At 48.4% G+C, this 19,915-nt stretch overlaps 2 protein-coding genes across 3 annotated transcripts in view; one reads left to right on the top strand and one right to left on the bottom strand.

Annotated features, from left to right (window-relative positions):
* Positions 1–19,915, bottom strand: part of LOC126471128 (excitatory amino acid transporter 1) — a 768,331-nt gene that overhangs the window by 540,373 nt on the left and 208,043 nt on the right. The window lies entirely within an intron of this gene.
* The window catches only part of LOC126471129 (uncharacterized), a 533,883-nt gene that overhangs the window by 464,551 nt on the left and 49,417 nt on the right, over positions 1–19,915 (top strand). Inside the window, exon 3 of the mRNA XM_050099217.1 lies at positions 6,855–6,904. Coding sequence (XP_049955174.1) covers positions 6,855–6,904 — 50 coding nt within the window. The remainder of the gene's footprint in view (positions 1–6,854; positions 6,905–19,915) is intronic.

The raw sequence follows: 19,915 nt of genomic DNA, 5'->3' as shown, positions 1-19,915 counted from the left end.
GCAAGGGAACTTGCTGCTCCAACAGGACAATGCACGTCCGCATGTATCCCGTGCCACCCAACGTGCTCTAGAAGGTGTAAGTCAACTACCCTGGCCAGCAAGATCTCCGGATCTGTCCCCCATTGAGCATGTTTGGGACTGGATGAAGCGTCGTCTCACGCGGTCTATACGTCCAGCACGAACGCTGGTCCAACTGAGGCGCCAAGTGGAAATGGCATGGCAAGCCGTTCCACAGGACTACATCCAGCATCTCTACGATCGTCTCCATGGGAGAATAGCAGCCTGCATTGCTGCGAAAGGTGGATATACACTGTACTAGTGCCGACATTGTGCATGCTCTGTTGCCTGTGTCTATGTGCCTGTGGTTCTGTCAGTGTGATCATGTGATGTATCTGACCCCAGGAATGTGTCAATAAAGTTTCCCCTTCCTGGGACAATGAATTCACGGTGTTCTTATTTCAATTTCCAGGAGTGTATAATCGTTTACCTTCTATAGAAACTGGGGGACTAAAATTGGTGGAAACGCTGTTTATATCTTGGGCTTTCTTTGTAACTTCAACTTTCCGTTCGTATCCTTGAATTTACTGACTGGACCAGTTCTGGAAAGGCGTTCGGTGACACAATCCTAAGGGATTCCTTAATTCAAAACCACGAGAATATTTCATGAAGTCTTCGAAGAAACTCTCTTATGCTGTTCGGGTGTACCTAGAAAAAGGAGAGAAATCGACGAATTGCTATCAGAAACGGGGCTCAAGTTAGGACTAGGAGTGAACTGAATAGTAAATCGCCCACGTCATTCTCAAAGTAACCATACCGGATACTGCCTTAATAGATTGAAAGAAACCACAAAAGCTGGTACTGTGTGATGGAACGAGGAAATGAGCCTAGGTCTTACCGAATAGGAGAGCAGTGTCTTAAATGATACGCCGCCTCACTCGCTGCAAATATTAACCAATCAAGAAAAACATTAATATACTCCACTGATGGGTTATTTCTATTCAAAGTGCACAAAAACATGAAATAATTTCATGCAAAACTGAGGCTGTGCTGCTCCTATTAAGGTCTGAGCTGCCCGCCCGGTTGGCTGTGCGGTCTAACGCACGAGTTTCCGGGCGGGAAGGAGCGCCTGGTCCCCGGCACGAATCCGCCCGGCGGATTTGTGTCGAGGTCCGGGGAACCGGCCAGTCTGTGGATGGTTTTTAGGCGGTTTTCCATCTGCATCGGCGAGTGCGGGCTGGTTCCCGTTATTACGCCTCACTTACACTATGTCGGCGATTGCTGCGCAAACAAGTTCTCCACGTACGCGTACACCACCATTACTCTACAACGCAAACATAGCGGTTACACTCGTCTGGTGTGAGACGTTCCCTGGGGGTGTCCACCGGGGACCGAACCGCACAATAACCCTTGGTTCGGTGTGGGGCGTCGGAGGGGTGAAGTGGACTTCGGTAGTGGTCGTGGGGGGCGAGACGCGCTGACCGCTCTGCTCTACAGAGAGTTCCTTTCGAGGCGCCAGTAGCGCTCGGTGGATCGGCGGAAGGTTGAGCTTGCTCCCTTTCGTCGAAAAGCCGCGTAGCTCGCGGAGAAGCTCTATTGTCGTCAAGAGTCACTGACTCACAGTAACCCGTAACTTCGGTTACAAACCTAGCGAGACTCTCTCGTTCTGTGTTAGGGTTGATCAGTGCCAGGGGCCCGTTCACGTCGGACCACCCCGCGTACTGTAGGCCACTTCTCTTCCTCCGCACCTCCTTTAGGTGCCGCGCCACTGCACCAACGGCGCACGGTAGGCCGTAGGGCATTCCCCCTCTTCTGTAGGACCTACTATTAGCCTTTTCTTTTCAGAAAAAGCATAATTGTCGTGCCCACCCATACCAAATAAAGCTCCTGCAAACACACTATGGCAGATTCCGCCGGTGTTTCCCCCGCCCTAACCCGCAGCAAGGCTGCAGCTAAAGAGGTGCGAGAGTCGGCTGTTCCCGTCGACGTCAGCGTCCCGCTTGCCGCCGTTGAGGAGGTGTTGGCCGACAAGGACCGGCAGATCGCTGCGCAAGCGCAGGAACTGCTGAGCCAGCGTCGATTGATAACCGACCTCTGCGGCACAAGTGAGTCCCCCACGCGGACAAGTACACTGCACATAACATTACATTCACCTGCATCTGGTGACTCATGCACCACTGTCCCACTGCGGCAACCGACTCCAACGGCGGAACCGGCAGCCGCAGATGCGGACACAGAACAACACTACACTGGGCCCTGGCAGGTGGAGGGCCCACGACGCAAACAAAGAAACACCACGCAAACAAGCGAGCAACCACACTCGCAAGGTAGCCGAAAGGCGCTGCTACCTACATCAAAACCCGCGCTTCATGTTAGGAACACCAATACAACAACAAACACGACCCGACCTGCGGTCAGCAACACCACACAAGTACCAACCGCAGCTACGCCCACACAACAGAAGACTGGTTTTCCCCCAGTCGTAATCCAGAACTACGGGGACCTCAGCGTCCTCAACACAACATTCGCGGAAAGGCACTCACCTTGCACGCTACACACGAAGTACTCTGGCGATAGGGCCTCACTGTACGTATCAACTAACAGTGAATATAAAGATCTCCTTATCTTCCTCAAAGAAAAGGAAATCGAGCACTATACGTACAGGACCGCCGAAGAACGGACACAGCAGTACGTGGTAAAGGGAGTGGACCCCAACACCCCAAACAACACAGTACAAGCGGCGCTTAACTTCCTTGGATTCGACTGCAAAAGTGCTTCCAGGATGACAGGCTTCCGCTCCCACCACCGTCTACCACACTACCTGGTCGAGATGGCCGATACGGCCGCCTCCCGCGGCCTTCTGCAGATAAAAAGCCTTCTGCGGATGGACGTAAGGGTAGAAACCTACGAACCGCCACAAGTCCCCCAACAATGTAACAACTGCCAGCGGTTCGGTCATTCGGGCGTCCGCTGCGGCCTGGCACCCCGTTGCCGCGGATGCGCTGGCAATCACGCTTCCAACGCATGTACACTAATACATGAAAACATACGCCGTTGCGCCAACTGTGGCCAAGCCCATGCGGCCAACTACAGGGGCTGCAACGTATACAGAGAGGCGCAGAGGCGCAAAAACCAACAGTCGAAGCCACCCAACGTAATAACACGACCAAGGCCCGCACCAAACCCTGTCAGGAACGGAGTGTCGTTCGCCATGGCTACACGCCCTGGAGGAGCAGTGCAGGCCGCGGAACCTCTGCGCCCAGCACACACACCTATCACAACCGCTGCGACAGCAACACAATTGTCTCAGCCAACACACGACACTGCACCCACACCGGTACCAACACCAGCCCCCAGAAACAACACGACCCCACCCCCTGCAGCCACTGCCTGCGAACCTACACATTACACACATGAAAACACACTAACACAGGGAACCCCAGTACCAAAAACCCAGAGAAGGCGTAGGCGAACACGTGGAAACAGGAGCGGGAACACGCGCGCACCACAACAGAATACCCAGCGACAACAAAACAATGACACACAGACACACAGCCAGCAAGCCAGCAACACCAGCACACACACTACTCCTCCCCCCACCACATCTAATACACAGGCACCACAAAATGTTCCACACAACAACAACACAAGCGCCAGCCCATCCATAACGCCAACACCCGCACCAGCGGCCGCTAACACAACAACTGAGCCACAGGCCGACACACACAACGCCAACACAACATCTGGGGGTTTATTGGAAACACTATTCCCCCGTCACACGACCACCCAGATCCTTCACAAGATCTGGGCGGCCGTCGCCACACTCCTCACACAGCTCACGACTGCCCAACCCGGGCAGTACTGGGCTGCCATACAAACAGCATTCACCACACTGTTTACACACATACATGGATAACACACCACACCCCGCCCCCATCGCAAACAACCAGACACTGACACAGATCCTGTTCTGGAATGCAGACGGGATCAATAACAAAAGGGCGGAATTCGCCGCGTTCATGGAGCGTAAGGGTATCTTTATCGCACTGCTGAGCGAAACTAAGCTCAAACCACGCAACCAACTAAACTTCACCGGCTACTGCGTCTATCGTACCGACCAACCGGACGGCTCCGGTCACGGCGGAACAGCCATCATCATACACAAAGACATAGAACACACAAACATAGTGCTCCCTGAACTCGAAAAACTAGAGGCAACCGCCGTCAGGGTCGTGTTCAACGGAGCCTACACTACACTGGTGTCAGTATACAACAGCCCTAAAAACATCAAAACACGCGACATCAGCACAATACTCAACATATCACCGCGCGTAATAGCCGCTGGAGATCTTAACGCAAAACACCCGGACTGGAACTCACGAATACGAGACTCCAACGGCAAGAAACTATACGAACATGCACTAGGACGAAACTACATCACACTAGCGCCGACCGAACCGACGCACATTCCCTACCGGAGGGGACACAGGCCAGACGTGCTAGACATGGCCCTCATCAAGGGCATAACAACGACCCTCAACGTTGCCGTTGAAAACGATCTGCCCTCAAATCACCAACCCGTTATACTGTACATTGAAGAAACACTGCAGAACATGGAACAACGCAGGATGTTAGACTACAGGCGCGTGAGTTGGACCCAGTTCAAGGAAACGCTTGACAGTCGCATCCCACCAACCCACGCGATTAACGAGACAGCCCAAATTGACGAGGCAGTCGAAACCCTCACCGGCGCCGTCCAGGACGCAATAGCCAACACCATACCAATCCGCACGCCACAACAACACAGTGCTGCCCTGCCCCAGGAAATCCTGGGCCTAATCTCAATGAGGAACCGCCTCAGGAGACACTGGCAGCGTACCAGGCGCCAGCACTTCAAACGGCACATTAACAGGCTCCAGGGTATAATCCGGGAAAAAATACAAACATTCAAGACACAACAGTGGGACCAGAAACTCGAAGGGCTAGACACCACGCGGCCTGGCGTGTGGCAGCTAGCCCGACATTTCACCAGGGAGAAACTGTACACCCCCACTTTACAAGGGCCAGACGGACCAGCATATTCTGCGGAAGAAAAATCGGAACTGATGGCCCTCACACTCGCAGCGTCATTCACACCGAACCTGGATCCCTCAGACCCAGCATTCACACTTGATACGGACCAGGAGGTCACACGCATCTTGGCCCAACCAGCGCGCAACAACATCCGACAAGCTAGTACAGCAGAAATCAAATGGGCCATCATGCATACCACCGCTAGGAAGGCCCCTGGTCACGATGGCATTCAAAACCGTGTCCTCCAGGAGTTCACGGACAAAGCTGTAGACTACCTAGCACACATTACGAATGCCATACTCAAACACCAACACTTCCCCGCCTTTTGGAAGACGGCCAAGGTCCTGATGTTCAGGAAGCCGGGGAAAGACCACTCCCTCCCACAAAATAACCGACCCATCAGTCTGCTGAGCGCGCTCAGCAAGATCGTTGAGAAGGTAATATTAAAACGACTCACCAGGCACTGCATCACAAACGACACCCTGAGACCGGAGCAATTCGGTTTCAGGAATCACCACTCAACAACACAACAACTCCTCCGCGTCGTTGAATACATAACACACGGATACAACACAAGCAAGGCAACTGGGGCGGTGTTCCTGGACATCGAAAAGGCTTTCGATCGTCTATGGCACAACGGCCTAATACGCAAACTCAGTGACGCAGGGCTCCCCGACGGGCTCGTACGTCTCATACACTCATATCTCACGGACAGGAGTTTCAACACTGACGTGCAGGGCAAACAATCGACACGACATGGTATACAGGCAGGAGTACCCCAAGGAAGTATCCTAGGGCCCTTACTGTTTAACCTCTACATCAACGACCTCCCAGCTACACATAACACGACGGTAGCAATCTACGCGGATGACACTGCCATCCTTGCGCAAGACTGGAAGCCGTCTAACATTAACTCACGACTACAGACCGCACTCAGAACGGCGGAGCCTTGGCTGGTGAAATGGCGTGTTAGAGTAAACGTCGACAAGTGCGAGGCCGTTATGTTCACTAGAAGACCGAAGCAACTGCGCAAACATCAGCACTGCAACCCAATAACACTACACACACGCCCAATACGTTTCCGCGAGAAGGTCAAATACCTCGGTGTCTGGCTGGACAGGAAACTACTCTGGGGGGACCACATTCAACACGTGACCAACAAAGCTAACGCGAGGCTCAAACAACTCTACCCTATGCTTAACAGGCGTAGCACACTAAACAGGAGGGTGTCTAGGTCCATGTACATGACACTTATTAGACCCCTGATGACGTACGCAGCCCCTGTCTGGGGATACGCTGCGCCAACTCGCCTGCGCCGTCTGCAGCTCATACAGAACAAAGTACTCAAAATCATAAGCAACGCTCCACGCTACACACGCATCGCGGACCTTCACCGGGAATACCGGCTAGATACTATCTTGCAGGTATTCCAAAAACTCTCCACACGACTGTACAATAACACGAGACACTCGCGCAACCCGTTTATCCTTTCTCTGGGTAACTACGACCACAACCATAGATGGAAGCATAACAGACCAAAGACATTACTGGCTAGGAACTGAACATCTATGGTCTATAGAACGCTAACACGACAGTACTGGCGAGCCCCTGCAACACAGTTATTACTGGAAACCCAGATGTGCGACTAGCCGAAAAACAGGCAACCGCAGGGAAACCGTACTGTACACAGCACGCAAACCAGCCACACACACACCCCTACACAGTCCGTGAGCCGATCTATGACCGATCGCCCACTAATCCACAACGACCTTGAACTGTTGCAGGGACGCAGCAACTGCAGCAAGCGCCGCAACAAGCTCCAACAACGACAAAGGTAACGATGCACGATACCTCGAACTAACACAACCACACCTTGCATGCACTGTCGCAGATAGCAAGCCGCTACTGCCCTTACTACCCGTCCTACTGTCGCAGAGGTTTTTTTCCCTTGGCGCTGGCCTTGGCACTTTTTTTCCTCTGCTCTTACAACCGCTACCCTTCGATCGCTTTCGACCACTTCTATCTCCTGATGGACCATGTTAATGAGTAGTCTTACCCAGACGCATGGATAACATCACAGCCTGCATCCTGTGACGCCTTGATTCAAAACTAACATGCATACGGAAGTGACAGTAGAACTTTTGTGTTGGTCACCACGTTGGTGCGGGCGTGGAGGGGCCCCATCCTTTGTTGTGGTCGTGGGGTTGTGGACCACTGCGGCTGCGGCGGGGACGGAGTCTCTCCGACGTTTCTAGGTCCCCGGTTAACATACAATGCAATACAATACAAGATCTGAGTTACATGACTTTCGATTACATATCAAAAAATTTCGATCTGGTGCGACTGGTAAGTCAAGAATAAACAGTGAAAGGGTTCAGAAGTAATCAAAAACTTCCGAAACATTATCGTAAACTGGGAAAATGAAATACGACTATAACAAATAGAGTTTTGTGTGCTGAATGTTACCCGTAAAGAGGTAACGGATGAGTTCCAAATTACCATCACCCACGTAATATTGGATGGATCCTCAGGTGTTCCCACACAGTCCGTGCTGCCTTCTTTTTCCGATGAAAATGGTGAACTTATTTTGCTTGCCTTCCCATTTGTTCAGTATCACTGAGATCTAGTGGATCTACTCGTAAAATTTGCCCATTGTGATGCAAGTAACCATTCCTGCACAGGATCTGTGTTCTCATCTTGGAAGCCGCCGACATCATTTGGGGAAAAGCGCAATATTGACAAAGTGCCTGTTGGCTTCTGTCTCGGGTTCTTCAGCCGACGGTCGTCTGATGATTCTTCTGACGTTTCGCCAGCACGAGTGGCTGGCATTGTCAACGTTTCACCCTCCATTGCTGATGGTGGACTGGAGCCGAGCTCGCGGCCGCAGACTATATGTACCTGGCACGCCAACGTCCGATGGCTTCTCCGCGGTAATTTCCGGTGCGGTTCTCCTCTTGCTACCTGCGACGGTCGATCGCTGCAGCACGGGAAGCCTCTTCAGCCAGAAATTCCGTGTCGGCGAATTTTACTACGTGCTCGGTCTCACACAGCGCGTGCTCTGCCACTGCCGATTTCTCGACCTGCCCCAACCTGCGATGTCGTTTATGTTCTGTAATCCTGGTGTTTGATCGATCGTCCAATCATTCCAACATAAACTTTTCCGCATGTGCCAGGTATGCGGTATATTCCTGGCATTGCAAGTGGGTCCCTTTTCTCCTTTCCCGATCTGAGACATGTATTGATTTTCTTTGTCGATTTGTAAATAGTCTGTACGCCGTGTTTGCGCAATATACGGCAGATTCTGTCCGTTACTTTGGGCATGTATGGCAGAAATGCCGTACCCGACATTTCTTTTTCTGACTTCTCACTTCACCTAGTGTTTGGCTCTGTTATGCTTCTAATATCACCCGTGGAGTACCCGTTGCTATTCATAACACTCTCCAAGTGTTGTATTTCGCGTCTGAGGTGCTGTGTCACACTTATTCGTCTTGTCCGCGTTACGTCGGTGATCTCCTCATTTTGGAAAGCACAATGGATCAATACAAGTATGGCCGGCCGAAGTGGCCGTGCGGTTAAAGGCGCTGCAGTCTGGAACCGCAAGACCGCTACGGTCGCAGGTTCGAATCCTGCCTCGGGCATGGATGTTTGTGATGTCCTTAGGTTAGTTAGGTTTAACTAGTTCTAAGTTCTAGGGGACTAATGACCTCAGAAGTTGAGTCCCATAGTGCTCAGAGCCATTTGAACCATCTTGAATACAAGTATGCATCTATACTTGGGGACTATTTCCACACCTACATGCAATTTTTTTTCGTCGAGACGATGCCATCTACCAGATGGACAACGCAACACGTCACACAGCTCGCACTGTACATGCATGGTTCGAAGACCACCAGGACTGGTTTACCGTACTACCCTGGCCACCATACTCCCCAGTCGAGAATTAGTGCGACAACATCGATCGGAGTGTTCGCGCGATGGATTCTGAACCGAGAAACCTAGTGCAGCTGGCAACGGGACTAGAGTTGACATGGCTTCACATTCCAGTCGGTCTCTTCCAGAACCTCACTGACTGTCTTCCAGTACATTTAGCACCGGCCCCCGCTGTAGAAGTGGTAATTCCGGCTTTTGACATGTGGTCACATTAGCGTGACTGAATAGTATATTTGCATACTGGTTCAAAAATGGTTCAAATGGCTCTGAGCACTATGGGATTTAACATTTGTGGTCATCAGTCCCCTAGAACTTAGAACTACTTAAACCTAACTAACTTAAGGACATCACACACATCCATGCCCGAGGCAGGATTCGAACCTGCGACCGTAGCGGTCACGCGCTTCCAGACTGAAGCGCCTAGAACCGCACGGGCACACCGGCCGGCCTGCATACTGGTGAGGAATCAAAAGTGTTATTGATAGGTATCATTGTTGAAATAGTAAGAGAGCATGGAGCCATGGAAGATGGGGTACGTGTACAACTGGCGATCTGAAGAGAATAATTAAAGGTTGTAGTACGACTAAGTGATGAATAAGTAACACTCCAATAAGAAAGTGACGATGTGAAGAATTTTAATTGTTATGTGGACAAAATCGAAACAAGGCCCCGTGAGTAGACAACATACCATTACAACTACTGACAGCCTTAAGAGAGCCAGTCCTGACAAAACTCTACCATCTGGAGAGCAAGATGTATGAGACAGGCGAAATTCCCTCAGACTTCAAGAAGAATATAATAATTCCCATCCCTTAGCAAGAAGGTGTTGACAGATGTGAAAATTACCGAACTATCAGTTTAATAAGTCACGGCTGCAAAATACTAACGCGAATTCTCTACAGACGAATGGAAAAGCTGGTAGAAGCCGACCTCGGGGAAGATCACTCTGGATTCCATAAAAATATTGGAACACGTGAGGCAATACTGATCCTACGACTTATCTTAGAAGATAGATTAAGGAAAGACAAAAACCTACGTTTCTAGCATTTGTAGACTTAGAGAAAGCTTTCGACAATGTTGACTGGAATACTCTCTTTCGAATTCTGAAGGTGGAAGGGATAAAATACAGGGCGCGAAAGGCTATTTACAATTTGTACAGAAACAAGAAGGCAGTTACAAGATTCGAGGGACATGAAAGGGAAGCAGTGGTTGGGAAGAGAGTGAGACAGGGTTGTAGCCTATCACCGATGTTATTCAATCTGTATATTGCCAAGCAGTAAAGGAAACAAAAGAAAATTTCGGAGTAGGTATTAAAATCCATGGAGAAGAAATAAAAACTTTGAGGTTCGCCGATGACATTGTAATTCTGTCAGAGACAGCAAAGGACCTGGAAGAGCAGTTGAATGGAATGTACAGTGTCTTGAACGGAGGATATAAGATGAACATCAACAAAAGCAAAATGTAGTCAGATTAAGTCGGGCGATGTTGAGGGAATTAGATTAGGAAATGAGGCACTTAAAGTAGGAAAGGAATTTTGCTATTTGGGTTCAAAAAATGGTTCAAATGGTTCTGAGCACTATGGGACTCAACTGCTGAGGTCATTAGTCCCCTAGAACTTAGAACTAGTTAAACCTAACTAACCTAAGGACATCACAAAAATCCATGCCCGAGGCAGGATTCGAACCTGCGACCGTAGCGGTCTTGCGGTTCCAGACTGCAGCGCCTTTAACCGTACGGCCACTTCGGCCGGCTTGCTATTTGGGGATCAAAGTAACTGATGATGGTCGAAGTAGAGAGGATATAAAATGTAGACTGGCAATGGCAAGGAAAGCGTTTCTGAAGAAGTGAAATTTGTTAACATCGAGTATGGACTTTAGTGTTAGGAAGTCGTTTCTGAAAGTATTTCTATGGAGTATAGCCACGTATGGAAGAGAAACGTGGACGATAAATAGTTTGGACAAGCTGAGAATAGAAGCTTTCGAAATGTGGTGCTACAGAAGAATGCTGAAGATTAGATGGGTAGATCACATAAGTAATGAGGAGGTATTGAATAGAATAGGGGAGAAGAGGAGTTTGTGGCACAACTTGACAAGAAGAAGGGACCGGTTGGTAGGACATGTTCTGAGGCATCAAGGGATCACAAATTTAGCATTGGAGGGCAGCGTGGAGGGTAAAATCGTATAGGGAGACCAAGAGATGAATACATTAAGCAGATTCAGAAGGATGAAGGTTGCAGTAAGTACAGGGAGATGAAGAAGCTTGCACGGGATAGAGTAGCATGGAGAGCTGCATCAAACCAGTCTCTGGAGTGAAGACCACAACTACAACATGGACAAAAATGAATGAGGTATTTATGCCTATAAGACTACGAACTGCTAGTTTTGCCTGCTGTTATCAAGCTGCTCTCACAATTTCCAAAAAGTGTCATGGACTGTGATGACAATGAATGACAGCACGAATAATGAAGAGTAATGCATTTTTTAAGCAACGAGCGTCATACTAATTTCAGTGGGTCAATTGGTTTCAATGTATATAAGACTGAAGCTATTTAAGAAAAACTTTCAATACCTTGATCGCGATTAGACACTTAGTAGCTGTTTGTTTGAAGTTCTGTGTGAAAGACTATCGGCAGTGGTGATTCATTTGCCTGGCCGAGCGATTCTAGGCGCTTCAGTCCGGAACCGCGCTGCTGCTACGGTCGCAGTAGTTCTAAGTCTAGGGAACTGATCGCCTCAGATGTTAAGTCTCATTGTGCTTAGAGTCATTCGTTTGCCAATTCAAATTAAACAATTATAGTGCTGGAATTTCTTTGACTACTTGTGTATATTTGCTTTCTTTTGCTCAGATATGGCGCATTCCATTCACTATATGAGAGCAATCGATCTGCTGGAAACCAACTCAAAAGTGACGTGTAACCATATTTATATTGTGCATAAATGATGTTTTCTAGAAAACAAGGTAATGAAGAATCATCGTTTTATTTTGTAGCGAGTGAAACATTGAAAATTACAAGCAATTTTATAGACACAATTGGGTGGGCAAAGTTAAACTGGCCTGGAAAATATTTATAAGGCTGATGCAGAATTGGCCCTAGTTAAGGGACAGTAGCACTGCCCATCACAGAAAATACTGAACAGTGGTTTCGATGCACTAGTCGGGTATACCTCGTGCCCGCGCATGCGCCCGCATGCTCTGCCCCGAGGACTTCGCTGTGTCATTACGAAAAAAATAGCTCCGAGCACTATGGGACACAACTTCTAAGGTCATCAGTCCCCTAGAACTTAGAACTACTTAAACCTAACTAACCTAAAGACATCACACACATCCATGCCCGAGGCAGGATTCGAACCTGCAACCGTAGCGGTCTCGCGGTTCCAGACTGTAGCGCCTAGAACCGCACGGCCACTCCGGCCGGCTGTGTCATTACGTTTGAGTGGGTGAGAATACTAGATGTGTTTAGTGACCAGTTGAATGCAGCACAAAGTGATTCTCACGATAAAATAGCGCGTGCTCATTGTCGAGTTTTATGCGGAAGACAATTTCTGGAAAACGTGTTTAGAATTATTTGAACGAATGGTTCAAATGGCTCTGAGCACTATAAGACTTAACTTCTGAGGTCATCAGTCGCCTAGAACTTAGAAGTAATTAAACCTAACTAATCTAAGGACATCAAACACATCCATGCCAGAGGCAGGATTCGAACCTGCGACCGTAGCGGTCCCTCGGCTCCAGACTGTAGCGCCTAGAACCGCACGGCCACTCCGACCGGCTTTTGGACGAATGTTTAAGACAGGAAGTGTTTTGGCAAAAAAACCGCAGAAACGTCTTAAATGCAAAACTTGAAGGCAAAATTGCGTCAGACTAGGTCTGTAGCAATTAAAAGTTGCACCTGTCCGCAATGGCTTCGAATACCAGAAATACTACTACATCTACATCTACATCTACATTGATACTCCGCAAGCCACCCAACGGTGTGTGGCGGAGGGCACTTTACGTGCCACTGTCATTACCTCCCTTTCCTGTTCCAGTCGCGTATGGTTCGCGGGAAGAACGACTGTCTGAAAGCCTCCGTGCGCGCTCTAATCTCTCTAATTTTACATTCGTGATCTCCTCGGGAGGTATAAGTAGGGGGAAGCAATATATTCGATACCTCATCCAGAAACGCACCCTCTCGAAACCTGGCGAGCAAGCTACACCGCGATGCAGAGCGCCTCTCTTGCAGAGTCTGCCACTTGAGTTTATTAAACATCTCCGTAACGCTATCACGGTTACCAAATAACCCGGTGACGAAACGCGCCGCTCTTCTTTGGATCTTCTCTATCTCCTCCGTCAACCCGACCTGGTACGGATCCCACACTGATGAGCAATACTCAAGTATAGGTCGAACGAGTGTTTTGTAAGCTACTCTAGTGAATGAAAGACGTGCTCATTTCCAGTATCGTCTGTAATGTTCATTAATGAGAGATATTCCCGCGTCAGTCTTATTGTAAGTATTTTTCGTACCAGGTTTGTTGTGTACGACCTATATCCCGGTTTCACATTTTACATTATTATGAGAAGATTTTATACCTTTACCGGTATATTGATTTTTTTATGCAGTGGTTCTCACTATAATGACAGTTGTGACACAGTACTGATATTCACAAGGACACATATTTATCATTTGAGTGTTATTTGCTGTTGATGTATTTCACTGCACTGATTTTGCAGGATGAAGTGATTTTAATTTTCATTTTCGCAACATGAATTGGCTTATTGTTAAAGTCATATAGGTATTCTTTAACGTATGATAACCAAAACAGTATGTTAGTCTAGAAACTAAATAGTTCACGATAGTCATCACTGTTTATTAGAGTCCACAGCTCGTGGTCGTGCGGTAACGTTCTCGCTTCCCACGCCCGGGTTCCCGGGTTCGATTCCCGGCGGGGTCAGGGATTTTCTCTGCCTCGCGATGACTGGGTGTTGTGTGCTGTCCGTAGGTTAGTTAGGTTTAAGTAGTTCTAAGTTCTGGGGTACTGATGACCATAGATGTTAAGTCCCATAGTGCTCACAGCCATTATGTTTTTGTTTATTAGAAGTACGCGTACCACATCTGTTTCCGGGTGGGTGAGAATTTGTCAGCCCATTCAGGATTAGTGTTTACATGAAACCCACAGAAGGATAGGTTGAAAAAGTGCCATATGACGTGATGTTAGGTGGTCGCTTTGATTTTGTTCAAGAGGTTCTGGATATCTTCGGGCACCAGGAGTCACTCAGTATTCTTCTTTCATCATGGGGCAACACAGAAATGGTACCTACACGTACACTCAACTGACAAACTTAATACAGCACTCACACACCGCGAGGGAAGGGGTCACAGCGCTCAGAGGGTTAGTTGGCTGAAACCACTCATCAGAGTCTCCTGTCGATATGACTCTTTCATTATAGAGGGTGATTTATTTCACCATGTACAAACTTTAGGGAATGATCGATGAGACAAAACGGAATAAAAAAGGTCTAATGAAATTATCTCTGGAAATGCATGGTTTCCATGTTAGAGACCATTTATTAAATCATACACTGTTGCAGAGACTGACCCACCAGGGTAGCCGAGAGCACTAACGTGCTGCTTCCTGGACTCGGGTAGGCGCGCCGGCCCCAGATCGAATCCGCCCAGCAGCCTGCTGGCCAGTTTGGATGTGGTTTTTAGTCGGTTTTCCACATCCCGCTAGGCGAATACCGGGCTGGTTCCCACGTTCCGCCTCAGTTACACGACTCGCAAACATTTAAAAATGCTCGCACTGTTCCATGGCTTCCACTAGCCGCAGACAACTGGTGTACACTAATTCCGTCCCGGGGGATTCGGAGTGGCGGCAGGAAGGTCATCCGGCCGCCCTCTGCAACTAACACTGCCAAATCAATAGTAACACGGCCGATCACGCGTGACGTGGGACAAAGGCCCCAAGAAAGAAAGAAAGACAAAACACTGTTGCAGAGACTGCGATCTACACTGCAGACCATTAAAATTGCTACATCAAGAAGAAATGCAGATGATAAACGGGTATTCATTGGACAAATATATTATTCTACAACTGACATGTGATTACATTTTCAAGCAATTTGGGTGCATAGATCCTGAGAAATCAGTACCCAGAACAACCACCTCTGACCGTTATAACGGCCTTGATACACCTAGGCATTGAGTCAAAGAGAGCTTAGATGGCGATAACAGGTACAGCTGCCCATGCAGCTTCAACACGACACCACAGTTCATCAAGAGTTGTGACTGGCGTATTGCGACGAGCCAGTTGCTCGGCCACCATTGACCAGACGTTTTCAATTGGTGAGAGATCTGGAGAATGTGCTGGCCAGGGCAGCAGTCGAACATTTTCTCTGTCCAGAAAGGCCCGTACAGGACCTGCAACATGCGGTCGTGCATTATCCTGCTGAAATGTAGGGTTTCACAGGAATCGAATGAAGGTTGGAGCCACGGGTCGTAACACATCTGAAATGTTACGCCCACTTTTCGAAGTGCCGTCAATGCAAACAAGAGGTGACCTAGATGTGAAACCAATGGCACCCCATACCATCACGCCGGCTGACACGCCAGTGTGGCGATGACTAATACACGCTTCCATTGTGCGTTCACCGCGATGTCGCCAAACACGGATGCGATCATCATAATGCTGTAAACAAAACCTGGATTCATCCGCAAAAATGACGTTTTGCCATTCGTGCACTCAGGTTCGTCGATGGGTACACCATCGCAGGCGCACCTGTCTGTGATGCATCGTCAAGGGTAACCGCAGCTATGGTCTCCGAGCTGATAGTCCATGCTGCTGCAGACGTCGTCGAACTGTTCGTGCAGATGGTTGTTGTCTTGCAAACGTCCCCATCTGTTGACTCAGGGATCGAGACGTGGCGGCACGATCCGTTACAGCCGTGCGGATAAGATGCCTGTCATCTCGACTGCTAGTGATACGAGGCCGTTGGGATTCAACACGGCGTTCCATATTACCCTCCTGAACCCACAGATTCCATATTCTGCTAACAGTCATTGGATCTCGACCAACGCGAGCAGGATTGTCGCGATACGATAAACCGCAATCGCGATAGGTTACAATCCGACCTTTATCAAAGTCGAAAACGTGATGGTACGCATTTCTCACTCCTTACACGAGACATCACAAGAAAGTTTCACCAGGCAACGCCAGTCAACTGCTGTTTGTGTATGAGAAATCGGTTGGAAACTTTCCTCATGTCAGCACGTTGTAGGTGTCGCCACCGGCGCCAACCTTGTGTGAATGCTCTTAAAAGCTAATCATTTGCATATCACAGCATCATCTTCTTGTCAGTTAAATTTCGCGTCTGTAGCACGTCATCTTCGTGGTGTAGCAATTTTAATGGCCAGTAGTGTACTACACGCTACAGTACATACTGGAAATGGTTTCCATGTGCCTCAATGAATGCGTATACGCTCCGTAGCATGTTCTATCTCACACGTTCACATCGTCCGGGCTGCATCCGAACAGTGTCGAAGACAGCATGAATACACTGCTCCAGGCACCATAACCTGAAATCGCAGGGGGTTGAGATCCGAAGAACGAACTGGCCATGCAACTGGACCCCCTCGTCCGATCCATCGACTAGGGAAGACACGTTTGAGATGCGTCCGGACGTTAATGCGCGAAGTGGGATGGAGCTCCATCATGTAGCAGCCACACAAACCTTCGAACCCTCAATGGCACTTCTTCCAGCTGGGGAGGCAAAGTGCACCCGCAAGAAACGCCCATAGCCTGTTAGCGGACTTGGAAGGAAGACTGGTCCCAAAATTCAGTCGCCAGTTGTCCCGGCCCACATTCTGGCTCCACGGATGCTGATGATTCTCTGTCACCATACCATGGGGCTTCTGCATACTATCCCACAGATGACTGTTATGAAAGTTGAGGATACCACTCCGAGTAAAGGTAATCTCATCTGCAAATAGGATGTGTGACATAAATCCCGGAATCGTGGTTGCCTGATGACGAAACCAGTGACAAAACTGCTCCCGATGTGGAAAGTCTGTCGCTAGTGAACCCTGCACCCGCTGTAAGGGATAAGAGTAGTAACAATTGTCATGGAGAATGTTCCACACGGTCGTATGGCTTAACCTGTACTGGTGGGCCAACTGCCTGGAACTGACACGGCGGTCGCCTTGCACATTGTTAATCACATTTTCTTCCAATTCTAGTGTCTAAACACTTCGGGTACGACCTTCATGATTTCCTGCTTCCTGAAACGACCCTGTTTCAGACAAACGGCGAAACATTGTTGCGAATATTGAAAGCTGTGGTTGTTGTCGGCGGGGATAGGTCTCCTTTTACAACCTTGCTGCCCGCCGCCAGTTGCCATTTGCCTTTCTGTAAGTAAACACATTGTCGGCAAGATCTCGATTCGCACACTAAGCGATTGTGTGCAACGCTGTATCACATCCACTACAAGGTGAGTCAGAAAAAGAAGGATCGGACATAACATTACCGATTACTTTGGCAGGAGAGGGCGCTATGGCATGACATATGAGGAACAGTACCACCCTCTCGGAGGAAACTATGCATACTGTAGCTGTGGCTGCATGGTATTGCGCGTATTAGACAGCGGTTTCTGTAACACAGTGTGATTGAATAAATGGTCTCTAGCATGGACATCATGCATTTCTGGACATAAATTCATTAGACGTTTTTTGTTCCGTATTCTCTCATCAATCAATCCCTAGACTTTGAACACGGTGGAAAAAATTACCCTGTATGGTTCAAGTGGCTCTAAGCAGTATGGGAGTTAACATCTGTCATCAGTCCCCTAGACTTAGAACTACTTAAACCTAGCGGAGCAGTTCTAGGCGCTACAGTCTGGAGCCGCGAGACCGCTACGGTCGCAGGTTCGAATCCTGCCTCGGGCATGGATGTGTGTGATGTCCTTAGGTTAGTTAGGTTTAAGTCGTTCTAAGTTCTAGGGGACTGATGACCTCAGATGTTAAGTCCCATAGTGCTCACAGCCATTTGAACCATTTGAACTTAATCCTAACTAACCTAAGGACATCACACATATCCATGCCCGAGGCAGGATTCGAACCTGCGACCGCAGCGGTCACGCGGTTCCAGACTGAAGCGCCTAGAACGGCACGGCCATACCGGACGGCCGCTGTATTAGAAAGTGACAACATCTCTACTCGACATGATCCCGATGTAGGACTTCTGAAAACAACGACTGTAATTAAAAACATTGAAAAAGTGAATATATGGTACTGATTAGTCGGCGATGAAAAGTTTATGAACTATCTGACAACATTTTAACTAATTTTATGCACCAGAATGCTGCCGTGGATGACAGATGGGTCAAGTATTTCTCTAAACAACAGTGATAGTAGTTTTCTCCTTGGGATGCAAATAAGTTTCTCCTTAATTATTACCTTGGTGAAAGTAAAACAGTAACTAGTGAACATTACGTTAATATTCAGTACAAAAACGCTAAAACGTGTGAAGGGGCCTCGTATTAATAAATCATTTTCTGGGCAATGAACGTACCCCGAGAGGTGCTTGGGTCACGGAAAACTGAGGGATTTGAAGTACGAATTGTTTGAACATAAACACTACTCCCAGTTTTAGCAGCCATTGTCTACTCATACATGTAAGAAACTTGTTCCCGGAAAACATTTTTGTCAAATTTAAGTGTTTACGGCAGCCACAGATAAGTATTTTGCAGTTCAACGGGAATTACGCTTTTGGTACCGAACGAATTGCGTAAAGAAACGGTCGACAAAGTATATTGATATAAAAAGAGACTACGTTGGAATTTAAATGTATTTGAATGAAAAAAGTATGATGACGGAAACGTTTTACTTCTTCGTCATTACCGTTGTCGTAGTGGATGTGCAAGACGTTGGAAGAAAATATACTTAACTGTGTTAAAATACAGTTGACCCACCATCGGCGCAGGAAGCGTGTCGATCGACTAATCAAAACAGAACTCGTCCTCTTTTCACTTTTTCAAAAGTGTGCTTGCCGTGATTTACGACAAACGGCACCCGTATGTCTGTAGGCGCTCTGCTTGTAAACACTGCGAACCGGTCTCTAACGTGCCTCGGCTTCTCCACCGTCGGAACCAAGCCGTTCTGTATATTCAACAGCTCGTAATGGGACCAGCTGTTATTCAAAGATTGCGAGTGTGACTCGTCACTATTCGCCATCAAAGAAAGAAGGTAGGAACATTCTGGTTTAACGCCCCAACGCCGACGAGAACGTTCGAGATGGAGCAAAAGCTTGAATTGAGGAAGGATGGGGAAGGAAGTCGACACTACCATTTCAAAGCAACCATCCTTGTATTCACTGCAGTAAAATACACGGAGGGGATTTGAAAAGCACACGTCCAGTGTGCAACTAGTGGTGTATAGCTTGGCACTCGCCATCGCGAGTTGCAAAACGAGAGGGATTGCATTACTGTACTACGCAGATGCAAGTGTAAATGGTTCGCCGTAGCCTTCCTTCTTTTCTAAGTTGTGTCCAGTTTGTGTCTATCATGAGTTCACCCGCCCATTAGAGCAGTAAACTTGTTTTTAGGAATAAATACAGAATAAAATGGCTCTGAGCACTGTGGGACTTAACATCTGTGGTCATCAGTCCCCTAGAACTCAGAACTACTTAAACCTAGCTAACCTAAGGACATGAAACACATCCATGCCCGAGGCAGGATTCGAACCTGCGACCGTAGCAGTCGCGCGGTTCCGGACTGCGCGCCTAGAACCGCTAGACCACCGCGGCCGGCCGCTACGTCGCAGGTTCGAATCCTGCCTCGGGCATGGATGTTTGTGATGTCCTTAGGTTAGTTAGGTTTAACTACTTCTAAGTTCTAGGGGACTAATGACCTCAGCAGTTGAGTCCCATAGTGCTCAGAGCCATTT

Source organism: Schistocerca serialis, chromosome 3 (genome assembly GCF_023864345.2).
Source record: "Schistocerca serialis cubense isolate TAMUIC-IGC-003099 chromosome 3, iqSchSeri2.2, whole genome shotgun sequence".
Classification (NCBI taxonomy): Eukaryota; Metazoa; Arthropoda; class Insecta; order Orthoptera; family Acrididae; genus Schistocerca; species Schistocerca serialis.
Note: the sequence above shows the minus strand (reverse complement) of the source record. Positions and strands in the feature narration are given on the sequence as shown.